The 15,887-nt window shown below is 59.5% G+C and overlaps 1 protein-coding gene across 2 annotated transcripts in view; it reads right to left on the reverse strand.

Annotated features, from left to right (window-relative positions):
• Suclg2 (succinate-CoA ligase GDP-forming subunit beta) overlaps positions 1-15,887 on the reverse strand; it is a 260,069-nt gene that overhangs the window by 11,645 nt on the left and 232,537 nt on the right. For both annotated transcript variants that reach the window (XM_077106197.1, XM_077106196.1), the window contains one exon: positions 3,230-3,350. In XM_077106197.1, coding sequence (XP_076962312.1) covers positions 3,230-3,350 — 121 coding nt within the window. The remainder of the gene's footprint in view (positions 1-3,229; positions 3,351-15,887) is intronic.

Genomic DNA, 15,887 nt, shown 5'->3' on the forward strand with positions numbered 1-15,887 from the left:
CCTGCGAGTGGACTCTCCACATGGCCTAGGGTGCCTGCGATGGACTCTCCACATGGCCCAGGGCACCTGAGAGTGGACTCTCCACATGGCCCAGGGTGCCTGCGATGGACTCTGCCTGCAATGGACTCTCCACATGGCCCAGGGCACCTGAGAGTGGACTGTCCACATGGCCCAGGGAGCCTGCGAGTGGACTCTCCACATGGCCCAGGGTGCCTGTGATGGACTCTCCACATGGCCCAGGGCGCCTGAGAGTGGACTCTCCACATGGCCCAGGGTGCCTGCGAGTGGACTCTCCACATGGCCCAGGATGCCTGCGAGTGGACTGTCCACATATAGCCCAGGGTGCCTGCGAGTGGACTGTCCACATATAGCCCAGGGAGCCTGCGAGCAGACTCTCCACATGGCCCAGGGTGCCTGCGAGTGGGCTCTCCACATGACCCAGGATGCCTGCGAGTGGACTGTCCACATATAGCCCAGGGAGCCTGCGAGCGGACTCTCCACATGGCCCAGGATGCCTGCGAGTGGACTGTCCACATGGCCCAGGGCGCCTGTGAGTGGACTCTCCACATGGCCCAGGGTGCCTGCGAGTGGACTGTCCACATGACCCAGGATGCCTGCGAGTGGACTGTCCACATATAGCCCAGGGAGCCTGCGAGCGGACTCTCCACATGGCCCAGGGTGGGCTGTCCAGTGGGCTCTCCACAGGACTGCAGACCTCTCTCTATTGGGGCCACATGACCACGCCTGTGGTTGGAGGCCCAGTAGAAGAGGAGGAGAGGACTTTCCAGCCTGCAGCCCACTCACCTCCTACCCCACATGGTGGACAGCTGTTTCCAGAGGAGAAAACTCCCCACGGCCATCTCGGCCCAGATGCCTGCCTCTCCTCATGGCATTTGCAGTGGACAATGGTCAGCGGCTCTTTCTGCCGAGAGACACACGTCTCAGAACTGTCCTGGTGCACACGGCTCTGGGCGCAACAAGAGCACCCCGCCTCCTGGTTCCTGAGATGCTCTGGAGTCTGTGCTCAGGGAAGTGGCCGCAGCAGCCCCTGGCCGGCTCAGCTCCCTGTGAAACACGCCCAGCTGTGTGCTCCTCCCTGGCTGCAACACCCCTCCTGTGCCGCGCTGGTCAGGAGACTGGGGCAGGAGGAGAGGAGCTAGCTGAACCCTCACAAGACAACTCGGGGGCAGAGGGCGGAGACGCTTCAGGGGGCACCGGGATGAGCCTGTCCTGGTGCCCAGCACGCTCAAATCCCACTTCACTGAAACCCAGAGCCCGTGCTGCAGGCAGGGAAAGGGCAGCGCTGACCTAAGAGCCCACTGCCAGGCGGAATGTCCCTGTGTGCTGGGAGCGTCCCTTCTGAGCTCCGCCCCCGTCACTCCTGCCTCCATGGGGTCCCCTGGGCAGGGGAGGCACACCACCTGAGCACAGCAGAAAGCTATGGGGGGGCCTGGGTCTCCTGTCAGGGACAGGGAGCCGGCAGGGTCACAGGTGTCTCTGGGAGACACGGGCAGGGAGCTGGGGAAGGAGCTGCTCCTGGCAGCACTGGCTGATGACCTGGGGTCCATGGGGCTCGCTGACCCCGTGGGGTGGGCGGGACTTGTTTACCACCTGGGGCAGCAGAGCTTGCTGACCCCATGGGGTGGGCAGGACTTGAGGACAGTGCCCATCCTAAGGTGTCTGCCTCTGCTTCTGCGCTGCTGTGCTTCTCAAAGGAGGATCCTCAGAGGGTGGGTGGGAGCTGATCATACTGCGCTGGCCTCGGCAGAGCGCGCAGGTGAAGAGCGCTGGGCAGAGCCGCTGACATGTTACCTGGGATCCAGGCCAGATGGTGCCAGCTCTGGGAAGAGGGAGGGCAAGTCCGCTCGGCGGCCGCCACCCTGCAGCTGCTGGGGACTCGGACTCCCTGCACCTACGCTCCTGAGCTGGTGGCTGCTGGAGGAGGGTGTGGGCACCGCAGAGCAGGAGCCCGTGACCCTGTTCCCAGGGAGCACCGGCCCTGGGGAGAAGACGGACGAGCCACCGCTGCTCGGACTTGGTGTTTGGCTGGATTTTCTCAACAAATGAGCAAAGTGAGTCTGTCACCTCAAGGGGAGCTATTGACTGATTTGTGGCTGAAGATAAAATCCATACTTTACACTGAAACTCAAATCGTCAGACACTGGCCCCTGCCACTGTGCACTTGAACTTGGCCCTCCCCACCCTGAGGGAGATGTTGAGAGGGGCACGGACAGTGACGGCCACCAGTCTCGGGGTGCCGTGTTCTGGATCGCATGGCCTCTGGGGACCTGTGTACCCTAACAGGTTTAACGGTACGGGAGCACGTGACAGACCCTGCCAGGGTAAGATCTGTTCCAGGCCACACAGAGGGACCAAATTCAACACGAGCAAAAGAAGTTCACGAGCTCGGGCTCCAGGTGAAAACCTGCCTCCAGCCAAGAGACTCTGGACTTTCAGCCTCGTACCAAAGAAAGACTCCCTACAACGGGAGGATGATGAGAGGCTCCCCTCCCAGTGGCTGCCTCGTGGGTCCAGGGCTGACTTGAGCGCCAGCCGTGCCTCGCAGCAGGCTTTAGGCCAGGCCCGTGTCGGGAGACGGAGTCTGCCACCCCCGGAGCACGGCACTCCTCCCCAAGACTGAACCTGCAGGGCCAGGCGCCGGGCCAGGCTGAAAGCAGCAGGTGCCTTGATCCCGTCCACCCGAGCTTGTGGATTCACTGTTACGCTCCACTGTGCCCCACTTATAAGCCAGACTTTATCACAGGCATGTATGTGCGAGAACACACAGTATGCACAGGGCTTGCTTGTCTCTGTGGTCTCGGGAGCCCCCTCGGGGGCTTGGGAGGTACTGCCCGCGATCAGAGGGGCACTACTGCACATGACACATATTCTACTCATAAGACGTGAAAATCAATACAAAACACAACAGAATTTTACCACTGAAAACTGAATGACTATATTTTTAGATTCCAAGTACTACTTGTTACCAGATTAACTTACTAGTCGATTCCGTTAATGTGTTATTACTGACTTGTATAATCCAAAGTCCACGAAGGCTATCGAGGGTCCTCGGTTTTAACAAGTACAGGGTCCCGGGACCTGGACCCCACGTGCCACTGCACTACCACATGGATGACTCGGGAGCAGGACGTCCACGAGCCTCGTGCCCAGACACACACGGCTGGAGGGCTCCCTGACCAGCCGGGGGAGGCAGGCACGGTCCACTCACCTTCCAGACGCACCACTAGGGGCACCTTGAGCTCCAGCTCCCGACAGGCCTTGGTGATGCCATTGGCAATGATGGCGCAGTTGACGATGCCCCCGAAGATGTTGACCAGGATGGCTTCCACCTGGAGTCAAAGACAGGAGGCGCCATCAACAGGGCGGTCCACAGCCCAGCAGCAGCGGCCCCGGTGAGGCAGGCTGGGGCCTCTTGGCTTTGCACAGGGCACAGTTCAATAAAGGGCCGGGTGTGCTAAGGCTGAGTTAGGGATGACTACTAAACAGCAGCAGAGAACAGGTGCCACCTTAAAAATAAGGAAAGTCCAGCCACAGACCCAGTGTCCACCCCACCATGCAAACCTGCCTGAGCACATTTCACAGACGAAGACTAGTCGCCTGAGGAAACGCACTTGTCCTGACTCGGTCAGCAGGCATCTGACCATCCTGATGACTAGGGACTAATGAGGGGCATCCTCTCCTGGATTATATGGTGGCACCCACAGAGAGCAGCTACCCCCCCAGCCTGGCACCAGTGCACACTCAGCCCTGCCAGGCCACACGCTGCACCTGGGGAAGGTCACCTCCCAGCACGGCAGCTCCTGACCAGATGCGGAATAAGAGACCCTCCCTGTCACCCACCAGGGCTGGAGGCCCCAAGGTTATAGGCTTCAGGCCGAGTGTGAGCACAGAACCAGCTCTGCAGGCTGCCTGCTGGGGCCCCCTGGTGGCTGCAGAGCTGTCCACCTCTAGAACATGGCCTCCCGCCCACAGGGTGGACAGCAGCTCCTGGTCCATGGGTCTGCGGAGACCCCTGGTGGCTCCTGGTCCACGGGTCTGCGGAGACCCCTGGTGGCTCCTGGTCCACGGGTCTGCGGAGACCCCTGGTGGCTCCTGGTCCACGGGTCTGCGGAGACCCCTGGTGGCTCCTGGTCCACGGGTCTGCTGAGACCCCTGGTGGCTCCTGGTCCACGGGTCTGCTGAGACCCCTGGTGGCTCCTGGTCCACGGGTCTGCTGAGACCCCTGGTGGCTCCTGGTCCACGGGTCTGCTGAGACCCCTGGTGGCTCCTGGTCCACGGGTCTGCGGAGACCCCTGGTGGCTCCTGGTCCACGGGTCTGCTGAGACCCCTGGTGGCTCCTGGTCCACGGGTCTGCGGAGACCCCTGGTGGCTCCTGGTCCACGGGTCTGCTGAGACCCCTGGTGGCTCCTGGTCCACGGGTCTGCTGGGAGGTCTGCATGATGTCCCATGTGACATGCTCAGCACGTGGCTTTAAGTGCCCTTGAAGGATGTTCGTGCACCAACTTTCTCCAGAGTGGCGATGAGAGCGGTCAAGTGGCCTCCCCAGGACACTGCTGCCAGCACAGGGCACAGGCCCACTGGCCTCCAGGGAAAGGCAGCCTCCTGGGAGCACCACAGAGGGGCACCACTCCCCGCCAATCAGGACCGGGCGTGCCCAGAAGGAGACCTCTGTGCCACCCTGGGGGCCAGCGGCAGGCAGCGCTGGCTCTCCAGGGACGCCAGGGCAGTTTGCAAACAGCTGTGGGGCCGAGCCTGCCAGAGCTGGGGAAGCACACTCCCAGGAGCAGGGGGACCCCAGCCAGGGCAGATGTCACCTGGGTCAGTCAATGGCCTCCAGGGGCCACGCCAATCTGGCCCGCAGCTCTTGGGCCACAGAGAACACATGTGAGTCTCAGAGCGCGATGAGCAGAAGACCCCGTGACCTGCGACCCCTTCTGGGTGCTGGCCCTGGATGAGCCTCAGGGGCCGCCAGCTCCGGGGTCTCCCCCAGGCAGCGACTCCTGGTGTTAGACAGAGAATGACTGAAAGCGCAGGCTCTCCACTCTGTGTGGACGCTCGCCCTGCTGGAAGCACCCAGGGATTTGCGCCCCTGTGGTGGCCTGGCTCACTGTGGAGCCACCCAGCTGACAGTGCCCTGGGGTGCAGCCAGGGTGGGTGGCCGGGAGCACCAGTGGCTCCTTCCATCCCCAGCACTGAGCAAAGGTGAGTGCTGACAGCAGCTCCCAGAGGAAGGGGGCCTGAGTGGACAGAGGAGAGAGGGCCTGAGCCAAGAGTGAGAAAGGGCTTCTGAGAGGGAGGGAGGAGCAGAGAAGGAGGGAGGGAAGGATGCAAAGAGGGAGAGGGTGGAGAGAAGTGGGAGGGAGGGGGAGAGGGGGGAGGGAGGGAGAGAGGGAGGAAGGGAGGGGGAGAGGGAGGAGCAGAGAAGGAGGGAGGGAAGGATGCAAAGAGGGAGAGGGTGGAGAGAAGTGGGAGGGAGGGGGAGAGGGGGGAGGGAGGGAGAGAGGGAGGAAGGGAGGGGGAGAGGGAGGAGCAGAGAAGGAGGGAGGGAAGGATGCAAAGAGGGAGAGGGTGGAGAGAAGTGGGAGAGAGGGGGAGAGGGGGGAGGGAGGGAGAGAGGGAGGAAGGGAGGGGGAGAGGGAGGAGCAGAGAAGGAGAGAGGGAAGGATGCAAAGAGGGAGAGGGTGGAGAGAAGTGGGAGGGAGGGGGAGAGGGGGAGGGAGGGAGAGAGGGAGGAAAAGAGGGAGAGAGGGAGGAGCAGAGAAGGAGGGAGGGAAGGATGCAAAGAGGGAGAGGGTGGAGAGAAGTGGGAGGGAGGGGGAGAGGGGGGAGGGAGAGAGGGAGGAAGGGAGGGGGAGAGGGAGGAGCAGAGAAGGAGGGAGGGAAGGATGCAAAGAGGGAGAGGGTGGAGAGAAGTGGGAGGGAGGGGGAGAGGGGGGAGGGAGAGAGGGAGGAAGGGAGGGGGAGAGGGAGGAGCAGAGAAGGAGGGAGGGAAGGATGCAAAGAGGGAGAGGGTGGAGAGAAGTGGGAGGGAGGGGAAGGGTGGGGGAGGGAGGGAGAGAGGGAGGAAGGGAGGGGGAGAGGGAGGAGCAGAGAAGGAGGGAGGGAAGGATGCAAAGAGGGAGAGGGTGGAGAGAAGTGGGAGGGAGGGGGAGAGGGGGGAGGGAGGGAGAGAGGGAGGAAGGGAGGGGGAGAGGGAGGAGCAGAGAAGGAGGGAGGGAAGGATGCAAAGAGGGAGAGGGTGGAGAGAAGTGGGAGGGAGGGGAAGGGTGGGGGAGGGAGAGAGGGAGGAAGGGAGGGGGAGAGGGAGGAGCAGAGAAGGAGGGAGGGAAGGATGCAAAGAGGGAGAGGGTGGAGAGAAGTGGGAGGGAGGGGAAGGGTGGGGGAGGGAGAGAGGGAGGAAGGGAGGGGGAGAGGGAGGAGCAGAGAAGGAGGGAGGGAAGGATGCAAAGAGGGAGAGGGTGGAGAGAAGTGGGAGGGAGGGGGAGAGGGGGGAGGGAGGGAGAGAGGGAGGAAGGGAGGGGGAGAGGGAGGAGCAGAGAAGGAGGGAGGGAAGGATGCAAAGAGGGGAGAGGGTGGAGAGAAGTGGGAGGGAGGGGAAGGGTGGGGGAGGGAGGGAGAGAGGGAGGAAGGGAGGGGGAGAGGGAGGAGCAGAGAAGGAGGGAGGGAAGGATGCAAAGAGGGAGAGGGTGGAGAGAAGTGGGAGGGAGGGGGAGAGGGGGGAGGGAGGGAGAGAGGGAGGAAGGGAGGGGGAGAGGGAGGAGCAGAGAAGGAGGGAGGGAAGGATGCAAAGAGGGAGAGGGTGGAGAGAAGTGGGAGGGAGGGGGAGAGGGGGGAGGGAGGGAGAGAGGGAGGAAGGGAGGGAGAGAGGGAGGAGCAGAGAAGGAGGGAGGGAAGGATGCAAAGAGGGAGAGGGTGGAGAGAAGTGGGAGGGAGGGAGAGAGGGGGGAGGGAGGGAGAGAGGGAGGAAGGGAGGGGGAGAGGGAGAGGGAGGAGCAGAGAAGGAGGGAGGGAAGGATGCAAAGAGGGAGAGGGTGGAGAGAAGTGGGTGGGAGGGGAAGGGTGGGGGAGGGAGAGAGGGAGGAAGGGAGGGGGAGAGGGAGGAGCAGAGAAGGAGGGAGGGAAGGATGCAAAGAGGGAGAGGGTGGAGAGAAGTGGGAGGGAGGGGGAGAGGGGGGAGGGAGGGAGAGAGGGAGGAAGGGAGGGGGAGAGGGAGGAGCAGAGAAGGAGGGAGGGAAGGATGCAAAGAGGGAGAGGGTGGAGAGAAGTGGGAGGGAGGGGGAGAGGGGGAGGGAGGGAGAGAGGGAGGAAGGGAGGGGGAGAGGGAGAGGGAGGAGCAGAGAAGGAGGGAGGGAAGGATGCAAAGAGGGAGAGGGTGGAGAGAAGTGGGAGGGAGGGGAAGGGTGGGGAGGGAGAGAGGGAGGAAGGGAGGGGGAGAGGGAGGAGCAGAGAAGGAGGGAGGGAAGGATGCAAAGAGGGAGAGGGTGGAGAGAAGTGGGAGGGAGGGGGAGAGGGGGGAGGGAGGGAGAGAGGGAGGAAGGGAGGGGGAGAGGGAGGAGCAGAGAAGGAGGGAGGGAAGGATGCAAAGAGGGAGAGGGTGGAGAGAAGTGGGAGGGAGGAGAGAGGGGGGAGGGAGGGAGAGAGGGAGGAAGGGAGGGGGAGAGGGAGAGGGAGGAGCAGAGAAGGAGGGAGGGAAGGATGCAAAGAGGGAGAGGGTGGAGAGAAGTGGGAGGGAGGGGAAGGGTGGGAGAGGGAGAGAGGGAGGAAGGGAGGGGGAGAGGGAGGAGCAGAGAAGGAGGGAGGGAAGGATGCAAAGAGGGAGAGGGTGGAGAGAAGTGGGAGGGAGGGGGAGAGGGGGGAGGGAGGGAGAGAGGGAGGAAGGGAGGGGGAGAGGGAGGAGCAGAGAAGGAGGGAGGGAAGGATGCAAAGAGGGAGAGGGTGGAGAGAAGTGGGAGGGAGGGGAAGGGTGGGGGAGGGAGAGAGGGAGGAAGGGAGGGGGAGAGGGAGGAGCAGAGAAGGAGGGAGGGAAGGATGCAAAGAGGGAGAGGGTGGAGAGAAGTGGGAGGGAGGGGGAGAGGGGGAGGAGGGAGAGAGGGAGGAAGGGAGGGGGAGAGGGAGGAGCAGAGAAGGAGGGAGGGAAGGATGCAAAGAGGGAGAGGGTGGAGAGAAGTGGGAGGGAGGGGAAGGGTGGGGGAGGGAGAGAGGGAGGAAGGGAGGGGGAGAGGGAGGAGCAGAGAAGGAGGGAGGGAAGGATGCAAAGAGGGAGAGGGTGGAGAGAAGTGGGAGGGAGGGGGAGAGGGAGGGGAGGGAGGGAGAGGGAGAGGGAGGAGCAGAGAAGGAGGGAGGGAAGGAGAGAGGGAAGGATGTAAAGAGGGAGATGGAGGAGAGGAGTAGGAGGGAGAGAAGGGGAGGGAGGGAGAGAGGGAGGGAGGAGCAGAGAGGATGTAGGAAGGAGAGGGGGAGGAGGGAGAGGGGGAGGAGGGAGAGAAGGGGAGGGAGGGAGAGAGGGAGGGAGGAGCAGAGAGGGTGGAGGAGGGAGAGGGGGAGGAGGGAGGGGGGAGGAGGGAGAGGGTGGAGGAGTGAGAGGGGGAGGAGGGGAGGAGGGAGAGGGGGAGGAGGGAGAGGAGGGGAGGGAGGGAGAGAGGGAGGGAGGAGCGAGACGGGGAGAAGGGAGAGGGGGAGGAGGGAGGGGAGGAGGAGGGAGAGGGGGGAGGGAGGGAGAGAGGGGGAGGAGGGAGAGGGGAGGAGGGAGAGGGGGAGGAGGGAGAGGGGGAGCAGAGAAGCCTGACCAGGACCCCAGAGCAGCTGCCACTCACCAGAGCAGCAGGACATGGCTGCAGGGCTGGAGAGCCCAGTGCGGCAGGGCTTTGGGACATGAGTGCCCACCACGAGGAGGAGGGCTGCCATCTCCCCCTCTGTGAAGCGAATTGCTGTAGTCACAAGCTTTAATGGAAATCTGATTTAAGACTGCACTCTGGGACAGTTTCTATAATTAATGACAATAATCTCTAGTCTCAAACTGAGAATAAAATCAAGACAGTTTAAAAGTGAAAAGCCTGGTGACATCATCATTATCACGGAGCGTTTGCAAAACACGTCCGAGTTTCAGCGTGTACCTCCGTGCCCATTCATCTCACAGCCGTTAACTGCTGCTCAGTGACATCAAGAGCCATGTCCAGTGCTCCTGAGTTTCCTGGCAAAGCAAGTGTCAAACAGAAGACTCAGCCAGGTCTCTGTGAGCACTGGATGTTCCCAGCAGACCCCAAAGTCCTTCAGAGCAGGAGATTTCCTGCATTTCCCTCCTGGGCCGGCGAGGATTAGGAGGGCTGCTATTTACTGTTTCACAAAGCAAAGATCATCCAGTGAGGCCGCTAGGGTGTCAGACAAAAGGCCTGCCCAGGTCCCAGCTGCCTCCAAGTCCAGCCCGTGCAGGTGGCCAGCCAAAGCAGGTTTTTGAGAGTCTGTGTGTCTGGCTTTGCAGAACACACCTGGTTATATATACCGTAGTCACAAATAAAATAATGAATTTCAAAAGACAAAAATCTAGAGCCCTTGTTTACCAGGCTCCTTTGAGCCCCACCTAAACCAGGGACCAACACAGTCCTGAGGCCCTTCTGTGGGAGCACAGACCCATTCTGTATCTGATGGGGACCCCCCTCAGGTGGATCTGTGCACACAGCTTGCCCTAGGACTGGGCTGCTCCTCCAGGAAGTGGACCCCCGGTGAGGTCTGCAGAGCAGGGGCATCACACCCACGTGCACTCGGAGTCGGGATGGGTTCTGGGGGACTGTGACTCCTTTACATTTGAAAACTTTTGTTTGAGTGTGCAGCATTCTGGGTAATGCCCGTGATCTGTAGGAGTTGACAGAGCAAGAGGTATGACGGGACGGCCACCTTGACCAAGCGCTGGGCAGGGGCGGGCAGTCTTCCTGCACCATGCACATGGGAACACACGTCAGCCTCACCTGAGCTGGGTGTCAGATAAGGAAACCGAGGCTACTGAGCACCACAGGGGCTGTGGCCTGACTGCCATCGAATGTCCTCAGCCAGCAAACCGAGAGTGCCACGTCAGTGCTGTGCGCGGCCAGGGTCCTGGGGGGTGAGCAGCTGCCTGCTACCACACACTGCAGCCGAAGCTCAGGAGTTAGAACCACCACCAAACCAAGCCTCAGGCCCACGCTGCAGCTCCTCCTCGGCTACGTTACCCCGAGGCCCTTCCTGGAGGCTGCTGCTGCTGACCACTCGGTAAAACTCGAGTCACGAATTCCTTGCCGTCTTCACAGCCGACTCTGCACCGGGGTTCATTCACCACCACGTGGGGGAAACGCGGAGCTGCCCGGGAGGCTCAGAAATCATACCAGGTGTCCTAAACCTGTCTGAGGCTGCAACTGTGGCCGCAGCCCTCAGGGCCGAGAAGCGCTAGGCACCACGGGAACACAGGACCCGTGCACCTGGGGGCCATCAGCCCTGTTCATGTGGACTGAGGGCCGTCGGGGAGGGTCCAGACAGATGAGGGAGGGGAGGAGGCTGCAGACTGTGGAAGGCACAGTAGGAGCCGAGGACAGGCAAGAGTGGGGCAGACGGTCAGGGCTTGGGAAGGGGAGAGAAAGGAAGGAGACTGTCCCCAGGCCAGGCCTCTGGGGCAGTGAGTGCCTGGGAGGGTAGGTACGGTGGGCATGCTGACAAGATAAGCTCCACTGTTCGACTTTGTGGGACGCCAGCTGCTCAGCCCTCACAGTTCACACCAACATCTGTTTCACCAGCAGACCTCACACGGGCAGCCTGGGGCGGCCAGGCAAGCGCATCAGGTAGACTGGTTAAGGGCTGGCCAGTCGATCCTTCCGGCGCCAAGGAGCGGATCCACCCGCAGTACCCAACCTCTCACTTCAGCTGCAAGCAGTTGTAGACAATATGTAAATGAAGGAGCACAACTGTGTTCCAATAAAACTTTATTCACACAAACACAGAGTGGGTCAGGCCTGGCCACAGCCCACCTGGTAACCCTGACCTGGAGGAGACGTGGGGCCTTTCCTCGAGGGCATACCTGTCCTGCTGCCTTGGAGGACACTGGCATCCAGGCGGCAGGGGAGGACAGTTACGTAAACACGCCCATCCTGACTCCAGTCTCTTCCTTTAAAATGAGGCCTTTGCTCCACCTCCTTGGAATTGGCTGAGGACAAACAAGGACATCCAAGGGGCCAGCGGTCTGCCACGTCACTGCGGAGGGTGAAGGACACCTTACGTTCTCAACACACCCCAGCCCAGGGGGAGACGCAGCGACTCCACATCTGTCTGCCGTGCCCATCTGGCATGCTAAGTCAGCCGCTGCGGCGGGCGTGAGCTGATAAAAGCCAGGCAGGCATGTTTACATCACTGAGACAAAGGCTGGGTTTTTTTGTTGTTGCAGTTTTAAACTCATTATTGTAATTCTGAACGCTGTGGCTCTTGTTTAAGCATCTGTTTTTGTGGAACGGTTTTTCTCTTTTGTTGTTGTTTTTATTTTCCTGCTGAATTCTAATCATGTCTTCTAATCCTTTGGCAACCAACGAATGAAAATAAATGGTGGAGGAAATTAGATGCAGCTTAGATAATTGATGTTTGTATGCCTAGCTTTAATAAAAATACTCTGCTAAATTAGAGGGGCGTCTGCTTGGATTCAGTCAATAAGGAAGCGACTCAGGTGAGGAATTCAATCTCAGGCTTTGCGGTAATCCTACAAATAAACCGACAGATCGTCCAACCAGGAGCGGGAGCACGTTTCCCTTTGCTGACACTGGGGTGAGGTGCTGGACTGTGCTGTCCACCTCTGTTTTTGCTTTTGAAGTCTGGAAGCAAAGCTTCTCTGACACCATGGGGGGCTGCTTCCAGGACCCTGCCCCACAGACATGGTGGGTGTCCAAGTCCTTTACAGACAACCTCCCACCTCCATATACACCCTGCACCACCTCTCGATGCCTGGTGATGCCATGTCCACCGGGATGCCATGTAGGTGGTGGTTGTGCCGTGTGGAGTATGCAGTGAGGACAAGAGTCCCCGAATCCAGCACAGACACTGCAGTGAGGACAAGAGTCCCCGTATCCAGTACAGACACTGCAGTGAGGACAAGAGTCTCCGTATCCAGTACAGACACTGCAGAGAGGACAAGAGTCCCCGTATCCAGTACAGACACTGCAGAGAGGACAAGAGTCCCCGTATCCAGTACAGACACTGCAGAGAGGACAAGAGTCCCCGTATCCAGTACAGACACTGCAGTGAGGACAAGAGTCCCCGTATCCAGCACAGACACTGCAGAGAGGACAAGAGTCCCCGTATCCAGTACAGACACTGCAGAGAGGACAAGAGTCCCCGTATCCAGTACAGACACTGCAGAGAGGACAAGAGTCCCCGTATCCAGTACAGACACTGCAGTGAGGACAAGAGCCCCCGTATCCAGTACAGACACTGCAGTGAGGACGTGAGGACAAGAGCCCCGTATCCAGTACAGACACTGCAGAGAGGACAAGAGTCCCCGTATCCAGTACAGACACTGCAGTGAGGACAAGAGCCCCCGTATCCAGTACAGACACTGCAGTGAGGACGTGAGGACAAGAGCCCCGTATCCAGTACAGACACTGCAGAGAGGACAAGAGTCCCCGTATCCAGTACAGACACTGCAGAGAGGACAAGAGTCCCCGTATCCAGTACAGACACTGCAGAGAGGACAAGAGTCCCCGTATCCAGTACAGACACTGCAGAGAGGACAAGAGTCCCCGTATCCAGTACAGACACTGCAGAGAGGACAAGAGTCCCCGTATCCAGTACAGACACTGCAGTGAGGACAAGAGTCCCCGTATCCAGTACAGACACTGCAGAGAGGACAAGAGTCCCCGTATCCAGTACAGACACTGCAGAGAGGACAAGAGTCCCCGTATCCAGTACAGACACTGCAGTGAGGACGTGAGGACAAGAGCCCCGTATCCAGTACAGACACTGCAGAGAGGACAAGAGTCCCCGTATCCAGTACAGACACTGCAGAGAGGACAAGAGTCCCCGTATCCAGTACAGACACTGCAGTGAGGACGTGAGGACAAGAGCCCCGTATCCAGTACAGACACTGCAGAGAGGACAAGAGTCCCCGTATCCAGTACAGACACTGCAGAGAGGACAAGAGTCCCCGTATCCAGCACAGACACTGCAGAGAGGACAAGAGTCCCCGTATCCAGTACAGACACTGCAGTGAGGACGTGAGGACAAGAGCCCCGTATCCAGTACAGACACTGCAGAGAGGACAAGAGTCCCCGTATCCAGTACAGACACTGCAGAGAGGACAAGAGTCCCCGTATCCAGTACAGACACTGCAGTGAGGACAAGAGTCCCCGTATCCAGTACAGACACTGCAGTGAGGACAAGAGCCCCCGTATCCAGTACAGACACTGCAGTGAGGACGTGAGGACAAGAGCCCCGTATCCAGTACAGACACTGCAGAGAGGACAAGAGTCCCCGTATCCAGTACAGACACTGCAGAGAGGACAAGAGTCCCCGTATCCAGTACAGACACTGCAGAGAGGACAAGAGTCCCCGTATCCAGTACAGACACTGCAGAGAGGACAAGAGTCCCCGTATCCAGTACAGACACTGCAGTGAGGACGTGAGGACAAGAGCCCCGTATCCAGTACAGACACTGCAGAGAGGACAAGAGTCCCCGTATCCAGTACAGACACTGCAGAGAGGACAAGAGTCCCCGTATCCAGTACAGACACTGCAGTGAGGACGTGAGGACAAGAGCCCCGTATCCAGTACAGACACTGCAGAGAGGACAAGAGTCCCCGTATCCAGCACAGACACTGCAGTGAGGACAAGAGTCCCCGTATCCAGTACAGACACTGCAGAGAGGACAAGAGTCCCCGTATCCAGTACAGACACTGCAGAGAGGACAAGAGTCCCCGTATCCAGTACAGACACTGCAGAGAGGACAAGAGTCCCCGTATCCAGTACAGACACTGCAGAGAGGACAAGAGTCCCCGTATCCAGTACAGACACTGCAGAGAGGACAAGAGTCCCCGTATCCAGTACAGACACTGCAGTGAGGACGAGAGGACAAGAGCCCCGTATCCAGTACAGACACTGCAGAGAGGACAAGAGTCTCCGTATCCAGTACAGACACTGCAGAGAGGACAAGAGTCCCCGTATCCAGCACAGACACTGCAGTGAGGACAAGAGTCCCCGTATCCAGCACAGACACTGCAGAGAGGACAAGAGTCCCCGTATCCAGTACAGACACTGCAGAGAGGACAAGAGTCCCCGTATCCAGTACAGACACTGCAGTGAGGACAAGAGTCCCCGTATCCAGTACAGACACTGCAGTGAGGACGTGAGGACAAGAGCCCCGTATCCAGTACAGACACTGCAGAGAGGACAAGAGTCCCCGTATCCAGTACAGACACTGCAGAGAGGACAAGAGTCCCCGTATCCAGTACAGACACTGCAGTGAGGACGTGAGGACAAGAGCCCCGTATCCAGTACAGACACTGCAGAGAGGACAAGAGTCCCCGTATCCAGTACAGACACTGCAGAGAGGACAAGAGTCCCCGTATCCAGTACAGACACTGCAGTGAGGACGTGAGGACAAGAGCCCCGTATCCAGTACAGACACTGCAGAGAGGACAAGAGTCCCCGTATCCAGTACAGACACTGCAGAGAGGACAAGAGTCCCCGTATCCAGCACAGACACTGCAGAGAGGACAAGAGTCCCCGTATCCAGTACAGACACTGCAGTGAGGACAAGAGTCCCCGTATCCAGCACAGACACTGCAGTGAGGACAAGAGTCCCCGTATCCAGTACAGACACTGCAGAGAGGACAAGAGTCCCCGTATCCAGTACAGACACTGCAGTGAGGACAAGAGTCCCCGTATCCAGCACAGACACTGCAGAGAGGACAAGAGTCCCCGTATCCAGTACAGACACTGCAGAGAGGACAAGAGTCCCCGTATCCAGTACAGACACTGCAGTGAGGACGTGAGGACAAGAGCCCCGTATCCAGTACAGACACTGCAGAGAGGACAAGAGTCCCCGTATCCAGTACAGACACTGCAGAGAGGACAAGAGTCCCCGTATCCAGCACAGACACTGCAGTGAGGACGTGAGGACAAGAGCCCCGTATCCAGTACAGACACTGCAGAGAGGACAAGAGTCCCCGTATCCAGCACAGACACTGCAGTGAGGACAAGAGTCCCCGTATCCAGCACAGACACTGCAGTGAGGACAAGAGTCCCCGTATCCAGTACAGACACTGCAGTGAGGACAAGAGTCCCCGTATCCAGTACAGACACTGCAGTGAGGACAAGAGTCCCCGTATCCAGCACAGACACTGCAGAGAGGACAAGAGTCCCCGTATCCAGTACAGACACTGCAGAGAGGACAAGAGTCCCCGTATCCAGTACAGACACTGCAGTGAGGACGTGAGGACAAGAGCCCCGTATCCAGTACAGACACTGCAGAGAGGACAAGAGTCCCCGTATCCAGTACAGACACTGCAGAGAGGACAAGAGTCCCCGTATCCAGCACAGACACTGCAGAGAGGACAAGAGTCCCCGTATCCAGTACAGACACTGCAGTGAGGACAAGAGTCCCCGTATCCAGCACAGACACTGCAGTGAGGACAAGAGTCCCCGTATCCAGTACAGACACTGCAGTGAGGACAAGAGTCCCAGTATCCAGTACAGACACTGCAGTGAGGACAAGAGTCCCCGTATCCAGCACAGACACTGCAGAGAGGACAAGAGTCCCCGTATCCAGCACAGACACTGCAGTGAGGACAAGAGTCCCAGTATCCAGTACAGACACTGCAGAGAGGACAAGAGTCCCCGTATCCAGCACAGACACTGCAGAG

This window comes from Callospermophilus lateralis, chromosome 20 (assembly GCF_048772815.1).
Source record: "Callospermophilus lateralis isolate mCalLat2 chromosome 20, mCalLat2.hap1, whole genome shotgun sequence".
In the NCBI taxonomy this organism is placed as follows: Eukaryota; Metazoa; Chordata; class Mammalia; order Rodentia; family Sciuridae; genus Callospermophilus; species Callospermophilus lateralis.